Consider the following 18,636-nt stretch of genomic DNA (forward strand, 5'->3'; position numbering starts at 1 on the left):
TTTAGGCACCTAAATAAAAGAGGCTTGCTTCTTTTTAAAGGTGCAGAATACGCAGTAATTTCATTAAATCAATGGAGGATACAGGTGTCAGTACCTTTCATAACTGGGCAACTTTTATTTAGATGCCTAAATAATGATTTATGGGTCTAACGCTAGGCACCAGGTTTGAAAATTTTGGAGGGTGACTTTCTAGAGGGCTGGCTTAAAAAAGAGGGTAGAGAAAGAAAAAGTATTTTAGCGAGACTTTCCACCAGTCATTTTTTTCTGATTATATTGTTGCCACAATGGGAGGTCAATGTATTACCCTACAAACATGTATATCCGATCCTCGGTGATGCACGGAGTTCGTGTTGCACAGTGTTGTTGCTGCTGCAGCGTTAAGGCTCCTAACTGCTGCTGTTTCTGGAGCTCCGATGTCAGCTGCGCTAGCAGAGAATGCCGCTTCCCGATTCACCAGACCTCCGTCTTATCCATAAAGACAGCCTGCGGGCTTGGTTTGGTGGTGAAGTGGCTCGGTCAGGTTTATTGCCGACATAGCGCTGTACGAGCACCCCATAACAGCGACAGGTACGTTAACACACAGGAGGGCAAAGTTGCCCCTCCTATGACTTCTCCTTTCACGCATCAATACAAACAAGTTACAGATTTAATAATTTTATTAAGATGATGTTGAAGTAAAAAGAAAACGGTACAGAGTTTAAGCATAGAAGTTTCTGGTTATCAGGGAATAAGGTACAGATTATAAGCGAAATTCGGTTTAGGAACGGGTGGCGTAAAGAATACATAATCTGCAATCTCCCCGATTGGGGGTAAAAGTTTAACGGGTCAAAGTAAAACTTTGACATTAAGACAAAACAGACATTAAGATATGGGGGTGTGTTGTCCTTATAATGGCTATAATGGTTCAGGTGTGGAGTGTAATGAGTGGATACGATGATGAGGATGAATCTACCTTCATTTGGTGGGATTTAATGTTCAGTGAGTTTATGGTTCCAGTTCATATGGTCCAATGGAAAAAGTCTCTCAGTCCCTTTCCCATAGTTGATGCACGATGTCGTACCGGCTCACACCTCCTGGTACTGTCGGTGGCCGGTGATGTGTTCGATGTAGATGTCCCTGGACCATCGGCTGGTGTCTGAGACCATGAGGCACCACATGAGCCGTGGGTAGCGTCGACCGATCCCACAGGTCCACAGCACACGCTCGTTGCAGGGGTCCCAAGCACCCAGGGCTCCGAATTACATTTCAGACATTGTTAGTTACCACCCTTATCCTTGTACCTGCTCACTGGAACAAAACATCCTTATCCATTATCCTGTCATCCCATCCTTACCTGAGGGATTGGTGTGTTCCTCTTGGGATTTTGTTTACATAATTGCCTGATAGACCTGTGTTTTTGAACCATCCTCTCCAGTCAAGAATCTGTTTAGTTTGGTGTTGGCTAATACCTAATGTGGCGTTATTTTGCCAAGACCAGGCCCACTCTGGTTCACAGCCTTTGGTTCACACTGTTCACTATGTCTAGGACTTCAGGAAGGCCTACAGTGTGAAATCTTAAGATATTTGTAGGTTGTTACTTCCCATTATTTTCAGATACATTATGTAGCCAGCACATCACTCCTTGCATCAGATACTCAAGAGGAGCTAGCTGGATAGTACTTGCACAAACCAGTGTAGTAATGTCAATGCAGCATTTGACTGTCCAGGAGAGAGCATGAGGAGTCTGCCTCCCAGAGCTCCCCGCTAGATGGGGAAGCATGCACATTGTTCTACTGCTTCATGGGGTACTGCACATTTTGGTACATGGGGGAGAGAGGAGGTAGATAACCGAGCCATGGCTCTACTTCATCCCTGCCCCTGTGCAGGTTCATACTCCTCTAGGGGAATTAGGAGGGAGCTGTCCCAGAACCCTTGTCAACACAGGAGCTGGAATTGTGCCATGTCCTTGCATAGGCCAGCCCAACTTGGAAGACTCCTTGTTGTCTAACTGCACACCATACAAGGATCTAGCCCTTACTGTGCTTCCAAAATAGTTCAATTTTTTTATAGTGCATTTGCACATACCCTAATCTTAGACATCCTCACTCAAGTAGCTGAAATGGATTCTGATTAGGGCTGTCGATTAATTGTGGTTAACTCATGCGATTAACTCAAAAAAATTAATCACAAGTAATCGCAGTTTAAATCGCACTGTTAAACAATAGAATCCCAAATGAAATTTATTAAATATTTTGGATGTTTTTCTACATTTTCAAATATATTGATTTCAATTACAACACAGAATACAAAGTGTTCAGTGCTCACTTGATATTATTATTCTTTTATTACAAATATTTGCACTGTCAAAATGATAAACAAAAGAAATAGTATTTTTCTGTTCACCTAATACAAGTACTGAAGTGCAATCTCTTTATCATTAAAGTGCAACTTACAAATGTAGATGTTTTTGGTTACATATTTGCACTCCAAAACATAACAGTGTAAAACTTTAGACCCTACAAGTCCACTCGGTCCTACTTCTTGTTCAGCCAATCACTAAGACAAACAAGTTTGTTTACATTTATGAGAGATAATGCTGCTGGCTTCTTATTTACAGTGTCACCTGACAGTGAGAATAGACGTTCGCATGGCACTTTTGTAGCCAGCATTGCAAGTTATTTACATGCCAGATATGCTAAACATTCGTATGTCCCTTCATGCTTCAGTCACCATTCAAGAGGACATGCTTCCGTGCTGAAGATGTTCGTTAAAAAAAAATGCATTAATTAAATTTGTGACTCAAATCCTTGGGGAAGAACTGTATGGCTCCTGCTCTGTTTTACCTGCATTCTGCCATATATTTCATTTTAAAGCAGTCTTGCATGATGACCCAGCACATGTTGTTCATTTTAAGAACATTTTCACTGCAGATTTGACAAAATGCAAAGAAGGTACCCATGTGAGATTTCTAAAGATAGCTACAACACTTGACCCAAGGTTTAAGAATCTGAAGTGCCTTCCAAAATCTGAGAGGGATGAGGTGTGGAGAATGAGAAGTCTTAAAAGAGCAACACTCTGATGTGGAAACTATAGAACCTGAACCACCAAAAAAGAAAATCAGCCTTCTGCTGGTGGCTTACTCAGATGATGAAAACGAACATGCATCAATCTGCACTGCTTTGGATAGTTATCTAGCTGAATCTGTCATCAGCATGGCCGCATGTCCTCTGGAATGGTGGTTGAAGCATGAAGGGACATGTGAATCTTTAGCACATCTTGCACATAAATATCTTGTGACGCCGGCTACAACAGTGCCATGTGAATGCCTGTTCTCACTTTCAGGTGACATTGTAAACAAGAAGCGGGCAGCATTATCTCCTGCAAATGTAAACAGACTTGTTTGTCTGAGCAATTGGCTGCACAAAAAGTAGGACTGAGTGAACTTGTAGGCTCTAAAATTTTACACTGTTTTATTTTTGAATGCATTTTTTGTACATAATTCTGCATTTGTATGTTCAACTTTCATGATAAAGAGATTGCACTGCAGTACTTGTATGAGGGGAATTGAAAAATACTATTTTGTGTTTTTACAGTGCAAATATTTGTAATCAAAAACAAATATAAAGTGAGCACTGTACACTTTGTATCAGTGGTGGGGGGCCTGCAGGTCACACACGGCCCATCAGGGTAATCCGCTAGCAGGCCGCGAGACAGTTTGTTTACATTGACCATCCACAGGCAAGGTTATCCGCAGCTCCCAGTGGCCATGGTTCACCATTCCCAGCCAATGGGAGCTGTGGAAAGGCGGTGTGAGCCACAGGGATGTGCTGGCCGCTGCTTCCCACAGCTCCCATTGGCTGGGAATGGTGAACCACGGCCACTGGGAGCTGTGGGCGTCTATGCCTGCGGACGGTCAATGTAAACAAACTGTCTCATGACCCGCCAGCAGATTACCCTGACGGGTCACATGCAGCCCACGGGCTGCAGGTTGCCCACCACTGCTTTGTATTCTGTGTTGTAATTGAAATCAATATATTTTTAAATGTAGAAAACATCCAATATATTTAAATAAATGGTATTCTGTTGTTGTTTAACTGCACGGTTAATTGCGATCAGCCCCAATTCTGATTGCTAAATTCCTATGTTGTCCATTCACAAGGCTTTTGAAGTTTGGAAGGGCTACAGACTGGGTAGCAGAGGAGGAATCATTTCCATGGCCCATTCAGGCCCCAGTGCCTCTGCTGATACTGTCAGCAAAGATGCTAATTGTGATAGCAGTTTTTGTAATCTCTGCTAATTGGCGCAAGACCATCAAGGCACTTCGTGTGTCACTGAACAGCCAACAGATGGTAATGGTTTTTGGTCACTAATGAACATTTGAACTAATGACTACAGCTGGGCAAATAGTTTGTAACAATTTATTCAATACATCTTGACTTCTTTTCCGGAGCATAAGTGGTCTATGAACAAATTGTGATTTTTATCAAATGAATGTGGTGGTCAAAATTATTTGCTGACTAATTTCACTTGTATTAAGCAGAGACCCAACAAGAAGATTTCCACAACCCTTCTCTTCCTCCCAAGCTCTTTCCTCCCCTGAACCCTCATTGAGGACTGCAAACAAATAATTATTCATGCCCTAAATTCTTATGGTTTGCTACTTGGGCTTTACCTTAGGTGTTAGACCATAATTCCCTTCTAGTCATAATTTTAATAGGAGTATAGTTTCTTAGTAATTCCAATTTATAGCAAACATGATTTGCATGGTATCCAATGTGCTCCAGGATAAAGCTACTTCCTTACTTACCTCACAGGGATGTTGTTAGACTAAATTCATCCATGTCTGTAAAGTGCTGTGCAAGCATCTGATGTAACAGGGGTAGGCAACCTATGGCAATCGTGCCAAAGGCGGCACGCGAGCTGATTTTCAGTGGCACTCACACTGCCCACGTCCTGGCCACTGGTCCGGAGGGCTCTGCCTTTTAATTTAATTTTAAATGAAGCTTCTTAAACATTTTTAAAACCTTATTTACTTTACATACCACAATAGTTTAGTTCTATATTATAGACGTATAGAAAGAGACCCTCTAAAAACGTTAAAATGTATTACTGGCACGCGAAAACTTAAATTAGAGTGAATAAATGAAGACTCGGCACACCACTTCTGAAAGGTTGCCGACCCCTGTGATAGAAGATACTGTGGGCCTGATCCAGCAAACATTAAAATCAAAAGAAAGATTCCCACTGACTTTAATGATGTTGGTTCAGGCGCTAAATTAAGTGGCCTCTCTCTTCCTCCTCTTACTATATAAATTCTGTTATTTGCGTAGTGGTTCCTGTGCCCCTTGTGTGCAAACAGAACATTGTTTTTATCTTGAATAAAAAGGAAATGATTGGCGAAAGCAACAAACAAAACCAGGATGTGATTAAAAAAAACCCCACTCAAAACAGCACTGAAGCAACATAAAAGAAGATCAACACTACTAGAAATAGCATGAAGAAGAAATTTTAGGACACTTTAATCCTTCAAGGTCATTCTAAAGATAATGACCTAATTAAAGTGTTTTCAGTTAATCCAGGACTCACATGATTTGCAAGAATCTAAATCACAATTCTTTGCTTACAAAGGTGAAAGCTAAAGCTTCTAAAAAAATAACAAAAACACTTCCTTTTTTAATGTTGATTCAGACACTTTCAAGTGTTCAGATTAACTAGTGTGCACTAATGATCTTTTGTCAGAGGACGAAGAGGGGAAGGTGAAGCCCACATGTCACAATCAAATGATCACTAGTTTTTCTGAGAGGTGTTTTTGCTTATTAAATGTTGATATACAGGTGCGGTAAAAATGACAACTTTAAAACACCATAAATAGAATGTTTTATCTGTTTCATGAAAACACTGTGATTAAAAAGCTGCTCTCTAAAGATTTAAAAGAGGCTAAATTAACATCTGAGTTTTATCTCTAGCAAAAAGAGAGAAACAAAATTGCTTGTCCTCAATTTGTTAGAAACAACATTTTCTGTGAGTAGTTGTCTGTGCCACAGATTTTTTACAAACTCAAACGCATAATGTACATGAAATTTATAATGAAGAAATAGGATTAGACAGTCATGTGGCTTCACACAGAAACAAGTAGGTTTTTGGGAGATATCCCCTTTTGTCCATAAGACTGATTAGTGGATTATTAATTACAATACTAGGTCTTCAGATGTTTTCAGTTGAAATACAATTATTTCCATAAATGAAAAACACGAGATATCTTTGAAGAGTAAAATGCACTATGGGGAGGAAATAGATTCTTCAGAATTAAGGCTCCAAGCAGAGCTCCAGTGCAAAACTTATTTTGACTCCCTTGGAGAGTCCTCATACTCTCCAGTGTTACAGTTAAATCTCATTGGTAAATGACATTAACTCTGAAAGTCATGAGAGAATTGAGCACATACTTTTCCAGATTAGAAGTCTTTTAAAAAGAGTCTCTCTTTTAAAATGTTTGCAAGTTGTCTCATGTTTGAGTGTGTCCCGCTATCTTCCCAACCAAATACTTTATTTCAGAAAATTTGAAATACATAGATTTTGACACTGGCTCCTTCAAGAAGCAGTCTTCTAGAGCTGGGATAGCAAAAAGTTCGTTAAATTATTTCTTTTCTCCCTCAGTTTCACCAGACCGCCGAGCAGTCCCAGGTTTCACGGGACTGTCCTGCTGTGACGCCCCCAAACCACTTCTCCAGGTTGCAGGGCAATTTGTCTCAGGTCCCGCATTTGTGAGGGGGCCCCCAAATGAAGTGACATTGCAACCTGGTGCACAGGGTCATGGAGCAACTCAAGTTTGGACCAGCCGTCCCTCTGTGTCTGTCTAAGGAGGCCTGGATGGAGCAAATTTGATTGGTTGTGTGACATGGCACTGTGTCCCGCTTTAGCCACTTGAAATGTTGGGCGCTATTGTTTAACTGATGAAGAAGAAAGGAAGCTCAGGATGGTGCCGCACTAGGGCAGGAACCACTAAGCAGGCTTAAAGCTCTACTCCAACATTCCCTGGGCCATTTTGGTCTCCCTTGTGCATCTCCACTCTGAGAGCTACTTAAAAGCTCTTAACTGAGTCGCAGGGAACTGCAGTGCTGAGCCTTACTCCCTTAAATCTTTCTTACAAAGAGGGATGAAGGCAATACTCAAGGCCATCCTTACCCATATGCAAACTACGCAGCTGTGTAGGGCACCAGGAAATTTGGGGCACCAAATTGCCTCCAATTTCCTGGTGCCCTATGCAGCTGCGTGCTGCTGCAGCGGCCAGCCTGATCCCCCAGCCGGTTGAGCCGGCCAGGAAAGCTGCCCCCGCCCTGCCTCTTCCCCAAATCCCACACCCCTGCTGCACCCCCACTCCCCCTTTTCCCCAGAACTATGTCCTAGGGGACTGCAGCAGGGGTCAGGCACGCCCTGCATTCACGAGTCAGCAGGAAGTGGAGTGACCCAGCCCCAACCCGTTCCACTCTGCTGGCTCATGCTGGGGGGAGGTTTTCCCCCCAGCCCCCAAGCCTGCTCCTGACCCCCACAGATCTTTGGTGTAGTCCTCCCCCTCTCCCCCCAACATGGGGGCTGCTTAGGGCACCACGATGGCTAAGGACAGCTCTGACAATACTCCTCTTGTGTTAATAGAAAAGGAAGGTAAAGTAAGTGGCATTTGTATGGTGCTTCTGTTCCAATGTGCTAATCCACAGACAAGGCACATTTAAAGACAATGGATATTGTTGCCTGCTGGGTAAAAATATAATCAAACCCCTCACTGGAGTTGGCTGAGATAACTTCTAGATCATGTGATACCTCTTGCATGCGGTACATGTTCTAATGTATCTGCACTGACCTGAAATATATATTATAATTTCACAGGGTATAAGTTATGCAGACATTTTATGTGCTTACTTGTAAAATTTCTATTCTCACTATGTTTCTAGTGATGTCATTGTGTTGGCTTTGTGCTGTTTGAATGGAAACTAGAAGAAATGTTGCATCTCTGAAATATATCTCTGGCTGCAGCTGCAGATGGTTGGTGCTCATAATAATGGTGAAATCCCCTGCAGCATGAAAAACACATGACTTGCTTCCCGCACTTTGTGACCTTCAAAACACTATTTTCTTTGCCATTCCAACCAGTTATTGCATGGCTCATTCTTGTACTTGGGAATCAGAATACTGCAGAATAGCTATTGAAACTAGACACTCTTACCAATATAAATGGGGCCCTTACACTAAGGGAGGCCCATGCCCAAGGAAACCCAGGTATTTCTGTTTTTGAAATGATATCATTCCAACATATCACCAGGTTACATGTCTAAGCTGTGATGGTGAGGAAGGGAAATAGGGGGAATGCCTGCCTTATCAGAGCATCTTCCTGGGAGAAATTTAAGGATCAGCTTCATTATCCGCTTTGAAGATTGGACCATGCCTACACTAGGAAAAAAGGTGTACTTTTAATATGTTAGCAGGTCAAGATAACTCCCTTCCCATGGCTTTACTTGACATGCTAACACATATTACAACTGCCTCATTCACACTAGGATTTTAACACATCAGTTAACACATGGTAGCTCACACATCTTTTTTTTCCTAGTGGAGCCAAAGCCTTCTGTGGACAAAGAGAAATTGGATGGCAGAGATTAGACATTGGGTAGGGTGGTAGGATATCTACAGGTAAAAACAGCCTCCAGGGGATCAGTATGACTCAGGAGAGTGGGAAAGAGATATGGAGGCTTTCAGTTTTGGCTGATAGCTTTTCAGTAGTTCATGACAGAAAATAGTAGCAGTAGTCTACTTCCTATTAGTGTTTGCATCACACAAAACACAATCAGGATCAGGACATTCCTTGATAGCATCCTGAAAGTCAGTGGTTCAGATCTGAAGGTCACGTGTGGGGAAAACTTTCACTGCTATGTTGTGTCTGTTCTATGGAGAGAGACTTCAATGCCTGTTAATCCATCCAGCACCTTTTACACTTCAGTCACATAAAAAATCTTTGGGTATCGAGAACTTCTGTTTATTGTCCACAGCAATCCAACATGGCACATGTGGACTAGTGTTTTAAAGTGTTGTATTACTATAAAAAATAGTTATCAAGTTTTCTGCAGTGAGTATAGGAGTTCTTTTCAGTATCTTTTTTTTAAAGATTACACTGATTTAGATTTGTTTATTAGACTGGAGTTTTCTGCACAAGTTTGAGATTTTTTAGAAATTTTTTTCCTATCCCGAAACAGGACGAAAAGTCAAAATATCTAAAATTTTCACAGATAATCCAGAAAAAAATTGGATGAGATCATTTGAAACATTTAGTTTTAATAATTTCAAAACATTGTTTTAACCTTTTTAAAATATAAATTAAAATTTCAAACGAAAGTTGTTTCTAATCAATAAATAAATTTTTCCTTTCAAAGTTTCAACAGTTTCATAATGTTTTTTTTAAAGGTCAAATCAGGAGATTTGTTGAAAACATCCCTTTCTTGCAAACAGTCTTGAGAAATTCACATTTTCAAATAAAAAAATAAAACTAGTTGGAAAATTCCCAACCAGTTTTATTGTTATGCTTCAAAAGTATTTAAGAGAAATGAGCTAACTATTGTTTTGAAAAATCATGTAAATCGCCCTCTTCTTCATTCCATGAGTCCCTGCAATTATTTAATTTCTGTCTTATGGTAATGTTTGTTTTTTTCTTATTGTAGGCAATGAGAGTTTAGAAGAAAACTATGTCCAGGACAGTAAGATGGGATTTGTCATCAATGCTATATATGCTATGGCTCATGGCCTACAAAATATGCATCATTCCCTTTGCCCAGGACATGTTGGGCTGTGTGATGCCATGACACCCATCGATGGCAGCAAACTCTTGGAATTCCTCATAAAGTCTTCATTCATTGGTGTTTCAGGAGAGGAAATTTGGTTTGATGAAAAGGGAGATGCCCCTGGAAGGTAAGGAGCTAATTCATGTCAGTGAATTAAAGCAAATAATTGTGTTGCTACAGCTAGCATAACTAGAGCATGCAGAAACTGTTTGTCAGAAATTGGGGTATATGGGTGAACTTAGTCTTGTCAGTGGGTGAAAGTAATTCCAGATACAGGATGATCTGTTGATAGCTACAGCTTGTAATGGGACTGGAGTTACAGTAGGATGTGTAACCCTTTGTAGTGTTTCTGGCGAGAGGAGGCCAGAACTTCTGAGTTTGAGATACCATTGGGGTTTCAGCCTCAAAGTTTTTCTGAGTAATTATAGGATGATTCAGTTGCATGACTTGTACTGAAATGTTTCAGCTCAGCGAGTTTGAGTCTGAATCTCCTCGCACTCACACTGGTGTCTATCAGAAGTTACTTCATTTAGGTCAGTAGAGTAACACAGTTGTTAAACTGATTTGAGCGAGAGGAGACTAAAGCTCTGTGTATGCTTGATGAATGGAGTCAAAGAACTGGTATTGTATAAAGAGAGTGCTCTGAATGAAATGAGACTTCACAGTTTGGCAGATGGCTTCAGAGAATGTCTGCAAGAGCCAATGTCATCATAAAATGTCTTTAAAAAGTTCTTGCTTCTCTTACTAACACCATAGGTTATTAAAACTGACATTTGGTTTTTCACTTTTTGTTCTTTGTGCTACTTGGTATATTTAACTCTGCTTGAACAATCAAAAGAGATAGGTCAGTTACTCCTCACCCCATCCCATCACCTCATTCATCAGTCCTATGCTGTGTATTTTGTCTGGGTTTCTTCAGCCAAAGAGACCTGTAGAGTAGGCCAGAGTTTAAGAGATAGGGGCCAGCAATTGCCTTACATACTCAAAGTCAATATACCTGGACAAATACAGCTACACCCTTAGACTGTTTAGAAACTTTAATTGATGAGTAATGTAACTGTCAGTCTGTTCAGTAATTCTTCACACTGGGAACATACTACACTTGTGCTGTGTAGTTTGTATTGGCTACCAGTTAGTTTTGGTGTTCGTTTAGATCTGCTAGTCCTTACGTTGTTTGGTTACCAGAGAGACCACCTCTCTCCTCACACAATGCTGCTGCAGCAGTGATCAGCAGAGGGGCTACAGTTTTACGGCCCTCAATTTAAAAAGGAGAGGGTTTATGACAGGATATTTCCATGAGTGGTTCTGGACTCTGGAACACATTCCCTTCACCCCTTGATCCATTTCAAGGTTAATCTCCCCCTCCCCTTCCCACCCCAGTTTCTATTGGTAGGACAGGTTTAGAATTTGGATGGATTGGATGAGAGTGGGTTTTCTTTTGCTGGTAACTTATATTTTAAAGCTTGGCTTGATGACTATGGACAAGAATATTTTTTGATTTTTTCCTTCGTTTTCAATATATTTCATACTTGTACCAGTGTATATTGCTCACGGGATAGAGCAATTTAGATCAATAAATAAAAAGTATCAGACATTTGGATACATCCAGGAATTTAAGCCTATGCAAATTTGCACTTTCAACAGTGTATACCTGACTTTGAAAATATGTCCCAGTGTTTCTACAGTACAGAGCAAAAGTCCTTGAGTGGCATAGATGAATGTACAGTAGCATTTTATCAATGCCAAAGTGTCTCCATACCTTAATGAAATATAAAGCTCCATTTTGCATTCAACACTTTGTCAATTAAATATAACAAAGAGCACTGGAACAGAACAGACTGCCTTTTCTGTGACCTTTTGCTTTATCGGGATAGATGAGGAGACTGTGTCCCTGGGGGGAAAATAGATTTTAATATTTTCACAAATATGGGAACCATTCTCAGACTGCTTTGGAGCAATGTTTTAAAGTTTAATCATTTTATTTATTTATATAACAAGAGAAAACAAACAATATTTACTATTATGTTAGCAAATATACAGTGGTTGAATTTCCCAGCACATTATCAACTGAGCTCAAAGTAACACATTAAGCTGTAAAACCCTTAGCTCGTGAGTGACCTGTCCAAATCAAGTGAGCTGTCAGTGCATTTCTGGTCATTCAAGTAAAAGGCTTTTCAGCTTTAGTTTGCAGTATTGTTGTATGAAGAAATAAATAAACCCCTACAAGACAGAGAAGAACAATGTTCCTACCTTGAACACTAACATTTATGCTATATTTTATTTACGAAATCTTTTTAAGCCATCACTGATTGTAACTGTAGACGGAGATGATAGCATCATGCATAGTTCAGGTTGCCTGACACTTTCTATTTTCAGTTCCTTATAACTCTGTCCAACTTTATCCACTTGTCTGAAATTTTCTTAGACCTATTTTCTGCCTCAGACTGAACATATTTTTTAAACGGTTTAATGAAAAAGTTTGGGTCCTTTCTGACAATGAGCATAGAGAAAAACAGGTTCAACTATTCCTCCTCTTCCCGTCCCACCGCCTCTGTCTTTGAAGAGCTCTTGTGCTTCCCTGCTTGGCAGCCAGTGTTTGAGATCTGTCAGAGGATAGTGCCAGAGTCAGAGAATGCCTTTTGCTTGTCTCTAAGGAAAACCACCCAGACTTGGTCGAGTTAAAAGCCTCACTTGTACTTGCTCAGTAGAGATTATTGGGGATTTACTGGGAAAATCTCTGAAAATTTCATCTGCAGTGAGTATATCCCATGAGCCTTCGAAATGGTAGTCAAAAGCAAGAGCTCCAGAATGGGAGAGGGTAGGAGAGTGGCAAGAATGCAGCAGCCCCTCCCCCCTTAGAATCATAGAATATCAGGGTTGGAAGGGACCTCAGGAGGTCATCTAATCCAATCCCCTGCTCAAAGCAGGACCAATCCCCAACTCCCCAGATCCCTAAATGGCCCCCTCAAGGATTGAGCTCACAAACGTGGGTTTAGCAGGCCAATGCTCAAACCACTGAGCTATCCCTCCCCTTTGACTCAAGGAATGGTGCACCAGATTGGGAGCCAAGCAAATAATGGGTTCTGGTCTTAGCATTTTTTAACACTTGGCTTTGCAGCCTTAATATTGTGTTAACGTAGGTTATTGCATGTAATATATTATAATAGGTGTCATTAGTGCTGCCATATTTAAGGATGAAATCCAACTTCCTTAATTGTCCTAATTTTTCAATGGCTCACAGCTTTCTCAAACAAATGGCTTTTTGGCTGAAAATTTCTCTGCTTTGTCGCAGTTGACTGAGATTTTTTTTAAAACAGTTTTGCGACAAACATTGATACTGCATGTGTGAGCGGAGGGAAATAACTGAATAATATCCCAAACCTAATTTCCATGTATTCAGAGCAGAACTTTTGTACATGCATATATGAAAAGAAAAGAAGAAGAAGAAATAAACTTTCTATCCAATTATCAGCTTGTCTGGTAGATCTCATTATGTCTTAAAACTTCAAGCTCAGTCTCAAACTGCAAGCACGTGTAAGATTTTGTAAGAGATTTCAGTTTGCATACTGTATACATTGACAGCTGGCTAATAATGATATGAAGGAGGACAGTTAGAAACATAATCACAAGAGGAAAAGTTAAGATGAAACTTTAAAACTTATCTCAGCATTTGCTAAGTCTTGATTGATGTTGTATATAGTAATGCTAGTTTATGCCATGTAATAGGTTATTTGCCTTAAAAAAAAAACACATGTAGACTAAAAGTTCTATGAAGGCAATGTGAGCCTTTAATGATCTTCTGTCCCCCTCCCCCAGATTCACTTGCCAGTACGGAGTACATGATTGTACATCTGCTTAATTCAAGGTCATAATAGGAAACAAATAGGTTCTGCTCTCTAGCAGGAGATAACTACTAATGCTCATTTATACTCATGTATATCACATCTACATTATAGTGGACCCTGAGGATACTGCTTCATGAAGTACTGCACAGTTTATACACAAAGCTATCGAACAGCACAATGCATTCCTTTTTCATATTCTCCCTTTACAAGAACAGGAAAGTGGGGAGGAATTTCGTCCTGATTACCTTGAAATGGGTCCCTTTTCTAGACTCCTTCTAGACAAACGTTCACGGGCAGGAAAGCCCCCCGCTAAGTGACATGAATGCTCTTGACAGCCACCAACAAGAGAGAGGCTCCAGCCAATTCTCCACAGGTCCTAGCCTTGCATCCTGCCCTGGTCAAAAGCTTGACCAATGTAAGTTTATTACCTAGTCCACCACTTTTACAGAGGAAAGTGGATCTGCACCAGCTATTGTTAACTGAGCTAAGATTTTCCAAGCACTTCATTCAAGCCACACTGTTTTTAGGTAAAGTATAAAACAGATATATTAACCACAGCAAGATAGTTTTTGAGTGATTATAAGTAATAAGTGTACAGATCAAAGTAGATTACCTAAGAAATATTGGAGTGTCAGGGTGCTGCTTTGGGGTACAGAGTGTCACACTCATGTGGAGCCCCACGGACTTCCGTGAGGCTCAGTATTGGAAAATGAGTCTGCCCACGCAAATGTAGTTGCAGAATTAGGTCCTACATAAGCACAGTTATAATGGATCCAGCTTCTCTGAAAAGTCTCTAGAAAAGGCCATACACCCCCAAAGATATGCAAAGCAAAAGGCAGGCAGACAGAGGTTCAAGAGGCTCGTGCACATGGAACTGCAAAGGTATCTGACATTTTCTAAACCAGCAAACAATATTTTGTTTATTTGAACCTCTGAGGGGAAAAGAAAAAGATTTGGTTGTGATGACCCCTTTACCCAGAACCAACCACCTATTCCTATCTGTTACTAAGGGCACAGACCCCTGTGTGCCCTTCATTCCCCAGCCCATATACATTAGTAACACTTTAGAATAAAACATTCTGACCTCAATATGAATGTAAAGAATCAATCTGAAAGAACTGAAACAACTACAGAGAAAACCAAAGCAGGGACTCTCAGCCTTAGAAAGCAGAACATATTTCTCAATTTACAGTCCAAATCACAATTTCCAGTTGCAGCCTTTTCTCACCCACCCCCCCCCTGCCGCACACACACATACACTTAGATCAAAACACTCCCCCGCCTGCCACCCACAATGATCTTCTTCCCCGTCTCTCAAGAGCCAGCCTGTCTATCCATCCTCACTTGTGGTTTCTCCTCCTTATGCTGCTCTCTGTTCATTCCATCACTCCCGCTTGTTTCCCCCCATGAAATTACAGCGGTTAATCATCACTTTGCACAAACTACAGGCAGGGAGAGAAAGCAGGAGCAAAACAGTTAGCAATAAAAGACTTTCACACATCAGTCCCAGCACACAGGGATGACAGGGTGTGATGGTGGAGGGTGAAGATGGGTAGCTGAGTGTTTCCAGAAGCTGTGTTTTTATGCTTCCTTTATATTGGCCTTGGGAAATTCTGTTCTACTTGCCTTGGGTGGGAAAGTAGATTTTTGGGTCTGGGCTGATACATTTTCCTGACCGTCTTGCAAGGCTGCCTTATATTAATTGTTAAATCAATGTTTTTGGTTAATTTATGTCACTCTTGTTTGTTTGGTTTGAATATATTAATTGGATGATGATTCCAGAATGTATAACACCATAGTGCCCTATGCGGGGCTAGATTGTGACTAGCCTTAATGTGGCCACACAAGAAATTAGTGGGTGTAAAGATTTCCCCTCCTCACTGACTATTGCCCCTTCATATGGTCACATTAGGCCTACGCAAATCTTAGCTCCAGGTGCTGGAGGAACACAAAGGGTATATGCTCGGAGTTAGCAACTGAGGAGAAATGGGAAGTAGGCAGAGCCTGGACTCCCTCTCCTCCAGACGTCACTGGAGGCTGGATGTCTGCAAGGGAGGTCAATATGTTGCACCCTGAAAAAGGCTTTAGCAAAGTACTTCCCGTCCAGAACAAGTGGAGATTTTCTTTTGAGGAACCGTATTCTCCGAGATACAATTCCTCCTGGGACAGCACAGCTAGACACTCCACCTTGCTGAAGGTTGTGCATGAAAGGCACAATCTAGCCCTTGGAGAATACCTACCAGTAAATAGTAGAAATTAGTGGTGCCAACTCTGGTGATTTCATCACAAGTCTCTCAATATTTGGTGGGAATTTTTAAAGCCCCAGCTTCTGGGGTCAAGTGATTACATGAGAATCACAGCTTTCATTTTTATTAAATAAAATTTCTAGCCCTCATTGTTACAGAGAAAAGTTTGAAAATATGACCCAAATGTAACCCTAAAGATTCTGAATCCAGAAGGCAAAGAAAAAGAACCCCAAAATGTATTACAGGAACTCCTCACTTAATGTTGTAGTTATGTTCCTGAAAAATGCAACTTTAAGTGAAACGGTGTTAAGCAAATCCAGTTTCCTCATAAGAATTAATGTAAATAGGGGGGGGGTTAGGTTCCAGGGAAATTTTTTTTTTTGCCAGACAAAAGGCATTATACACATTTTAAACAATTTTAAACAAGCAATTTAATACTACAATCATTGCTGAGTATGAAGCTTGGTTGAGGTGGTGGAGTCAGAGAGTGGAAGAGGGTGGATTGTCTGGCTGCTCCTCTTGCTGAACTTTTTGAACTCGAAAAAACACATCTAGAGATTGTTTTGCTTTCCTTTTTTTTTTCTTGGTAAATTTTTTTATAGGAAGTCATTAGATGACCAACTCCCCTAATCACTTTGGAGCTGCATTCCCTGTCAGGATCATCATCACTCAGGATTTGCAAGCCAGCTTCAATCATTTGGAAAGCGTCAGAAAGATGTTTGGCAGTCAAATTTCGATGGGTTGGTGGTTCTTCTACTTCTTGGCCCTCTTCTTCCATTGCTCTCATCACCTCTAGTTGCATCAGATCTTCATTGGTTAGCTCTTCTCCGTGTGATTGCAGAAGTTGTGTAACGCTGGCTTCTTCCACCTCATCAAAACCAAGCCGAAGATATCTTTCTTCATAGCTGGGACAACAACTTTAAATCCTTTTAAGTCATTGACACATTCAGGCCACAACTTCTCCTACACACCATTCATGCATGCCTGAGTAACTTCAGCCCAAGAATCACCGATGTTATTGATGCACTTCAGGATGTTGTAGTCACACCAAAATTGCTGAATCATAGGTTTGCCTTCCCCATCGGTGCCTCTGATGAGCTGGTCAAAAGTATGGCATAAATAATACACCTTAAATGCAGCAATGGCTACTTGAATCATGGGTTGGATCAGTGATGTGGTGTTAGGTGGCAGAAAGACAACTTTGACATTTTCTCACAGGTTGTCCAGGTTGATTGGATGAGCCGGTGTATTATCAAAAAACAATAAAATCTTGAAATCAAGATTTTCCTTGGCACAGTATTCCTTCCATGCAGGGATGGCATAGAGAGTCAGCCATTCTGAAAAAATAGCTCCAGTTATCCATGCCTTCTTATCGGATCTCCAAATGACTGGAAGGTGTTCCTTTGAAAATCCCTTGAGAGCGCGTAGAGTTTCAGATTGGTACACTGTCAGTGGTTTCATCTTCAAGTCTCCGGCAGCATTACCACCTAAAAGCAAGGTTAGATGGTCTTTAACTGCTTTAAATACGGGTGCTGTCTTCTCCTCTCGGGAAATGTAAGTCTGCTCAGGCATCCTCTTCCAGTACAGGCCTGTTTCATCGACATTGAAGACTTGTTTAGGGGAATAGCCACCTTCCTCAATTATTTTCTTGAGATAATCAGGGATTTTTTTAGCTGCTGCAGTATCAGCACTAGCTGCCTCACCAGACATCTTGATGTTATGCAGGTGGAAGCACCTCTTGAACCGATCAGACCATCCCCGACATGCTGTGAACATCTGTCTGTCTGTCTGTGATCCTTCACCTTGTTCTCTCTTCAAATTGTCATACAAACTTTTTGCCTTAGCTTGTATCACTAGCAAATTCAGAGGTATGTTCTGCTGGTTTTGGTCCTCTATCCACAGTTAGAGAAGGCGTTCCATGGTTTCCAGCAAACTGCTTCTTGATTGACTTATTGTAGCAGCACTAAGCAGGGTTGCACACTGAGCACTCGCCCTGATCTTGTTGGCATTATTCCGAAGTGTTCTCACAGTAAGACCTAGAGCAATGCCAATGTCTACTGCATGCTCGCCTGTATCAAAACACTTTAAAATGTCTAATTTAGTACCCAAATTAATGGTTTTCCTGGTTTTCTTTCTGCTAGTGCTACTGCTAGGCACTTCACTGTCACTTGCTGGACGTTTTTGACTCATGATGCTGGGTGATGCTGCTCCGGACGCGCATGCATGTACTGCTCTTCACTCCCTTCAGCCTGGAGTGGCCGGGGTCATGCAGCATCAGTCAACTATTGCAAGGGAAAGAATGTGGAAAACCCAGGTCATTCTCCATGATAATCTGCTCCCTTACTGGAAGCCCAGTGGGTTTAGGCTAGGACTAGTTATGGAGGTTCTTACATTCTTGCAGGTTCTTACTTTCACAGGAGCCCTGCTGGAGGACCAAAGGCCTCTCTTCTAGGGTGCCCTGGAAAAATGGTCCCTGCTGTATCTCCCCTAGTAACCATGCATCAGCACCCGGGCAGCATTGCAGCCAATGTAGTAAGAGGAGGAAAATAACATTTTCTGCAGGCCTCTGCCCCGCTCTGCTGTGTACCTGCAGGGGCAGAGAGATGCACCTGGCATTAAAGTGAATGGCGAGGCTCCTGTGCGTTTCACAGACTTTCATGGGAGCAGGGCCAAGTTCTGTGCATCTCTGCGCCACTTCCCCCCCTTGCTACAGCGGAGCAGGCGCTGGAATGCTATTCCTGT

General features: G+C 41.3%; 1 protein-coding gene across 6 annotated transcripts in view; it reads left to right on the forward strand.

Moving 5' to 3' along the window:
- Positions 1-18,636, forward strand: part of GRM1 (glutamate metabotropic receptor 1) — a 339,475-nt gene that overhangs the window by 185,625 nt on the left and 135,214 nt on the right. For all 6 annotated transcript variants that reach the window (XM_073337558.1, XM_073337560.1, XM_073337555.2 and 3 more), the window contains exon 5: positions 9,684-9,930. In XM_073337558.1, coding sequence (XP_073193659.1) covers positions 9,684-9,930 — 247 coding nt within the window. The remainder of the gene's footprint in view (positions 1-9,683; positions 9,931-18,636) is intronic.

This window comes from Lepidochelys kempii, chromosome 3 (genome assembly GCF_965140285.1).
Source record: "Lepidochelys kempii isolate rLepKem1 chromosome 3, rLepKem1.hap1, whole genome shotgun sequence".
NCBI classification, from domain to species: Eukaryota; Metazoa; Chordata; order Testudines; family Cheloniidae; genus Lepidochelys; species Lepidochelys kempii.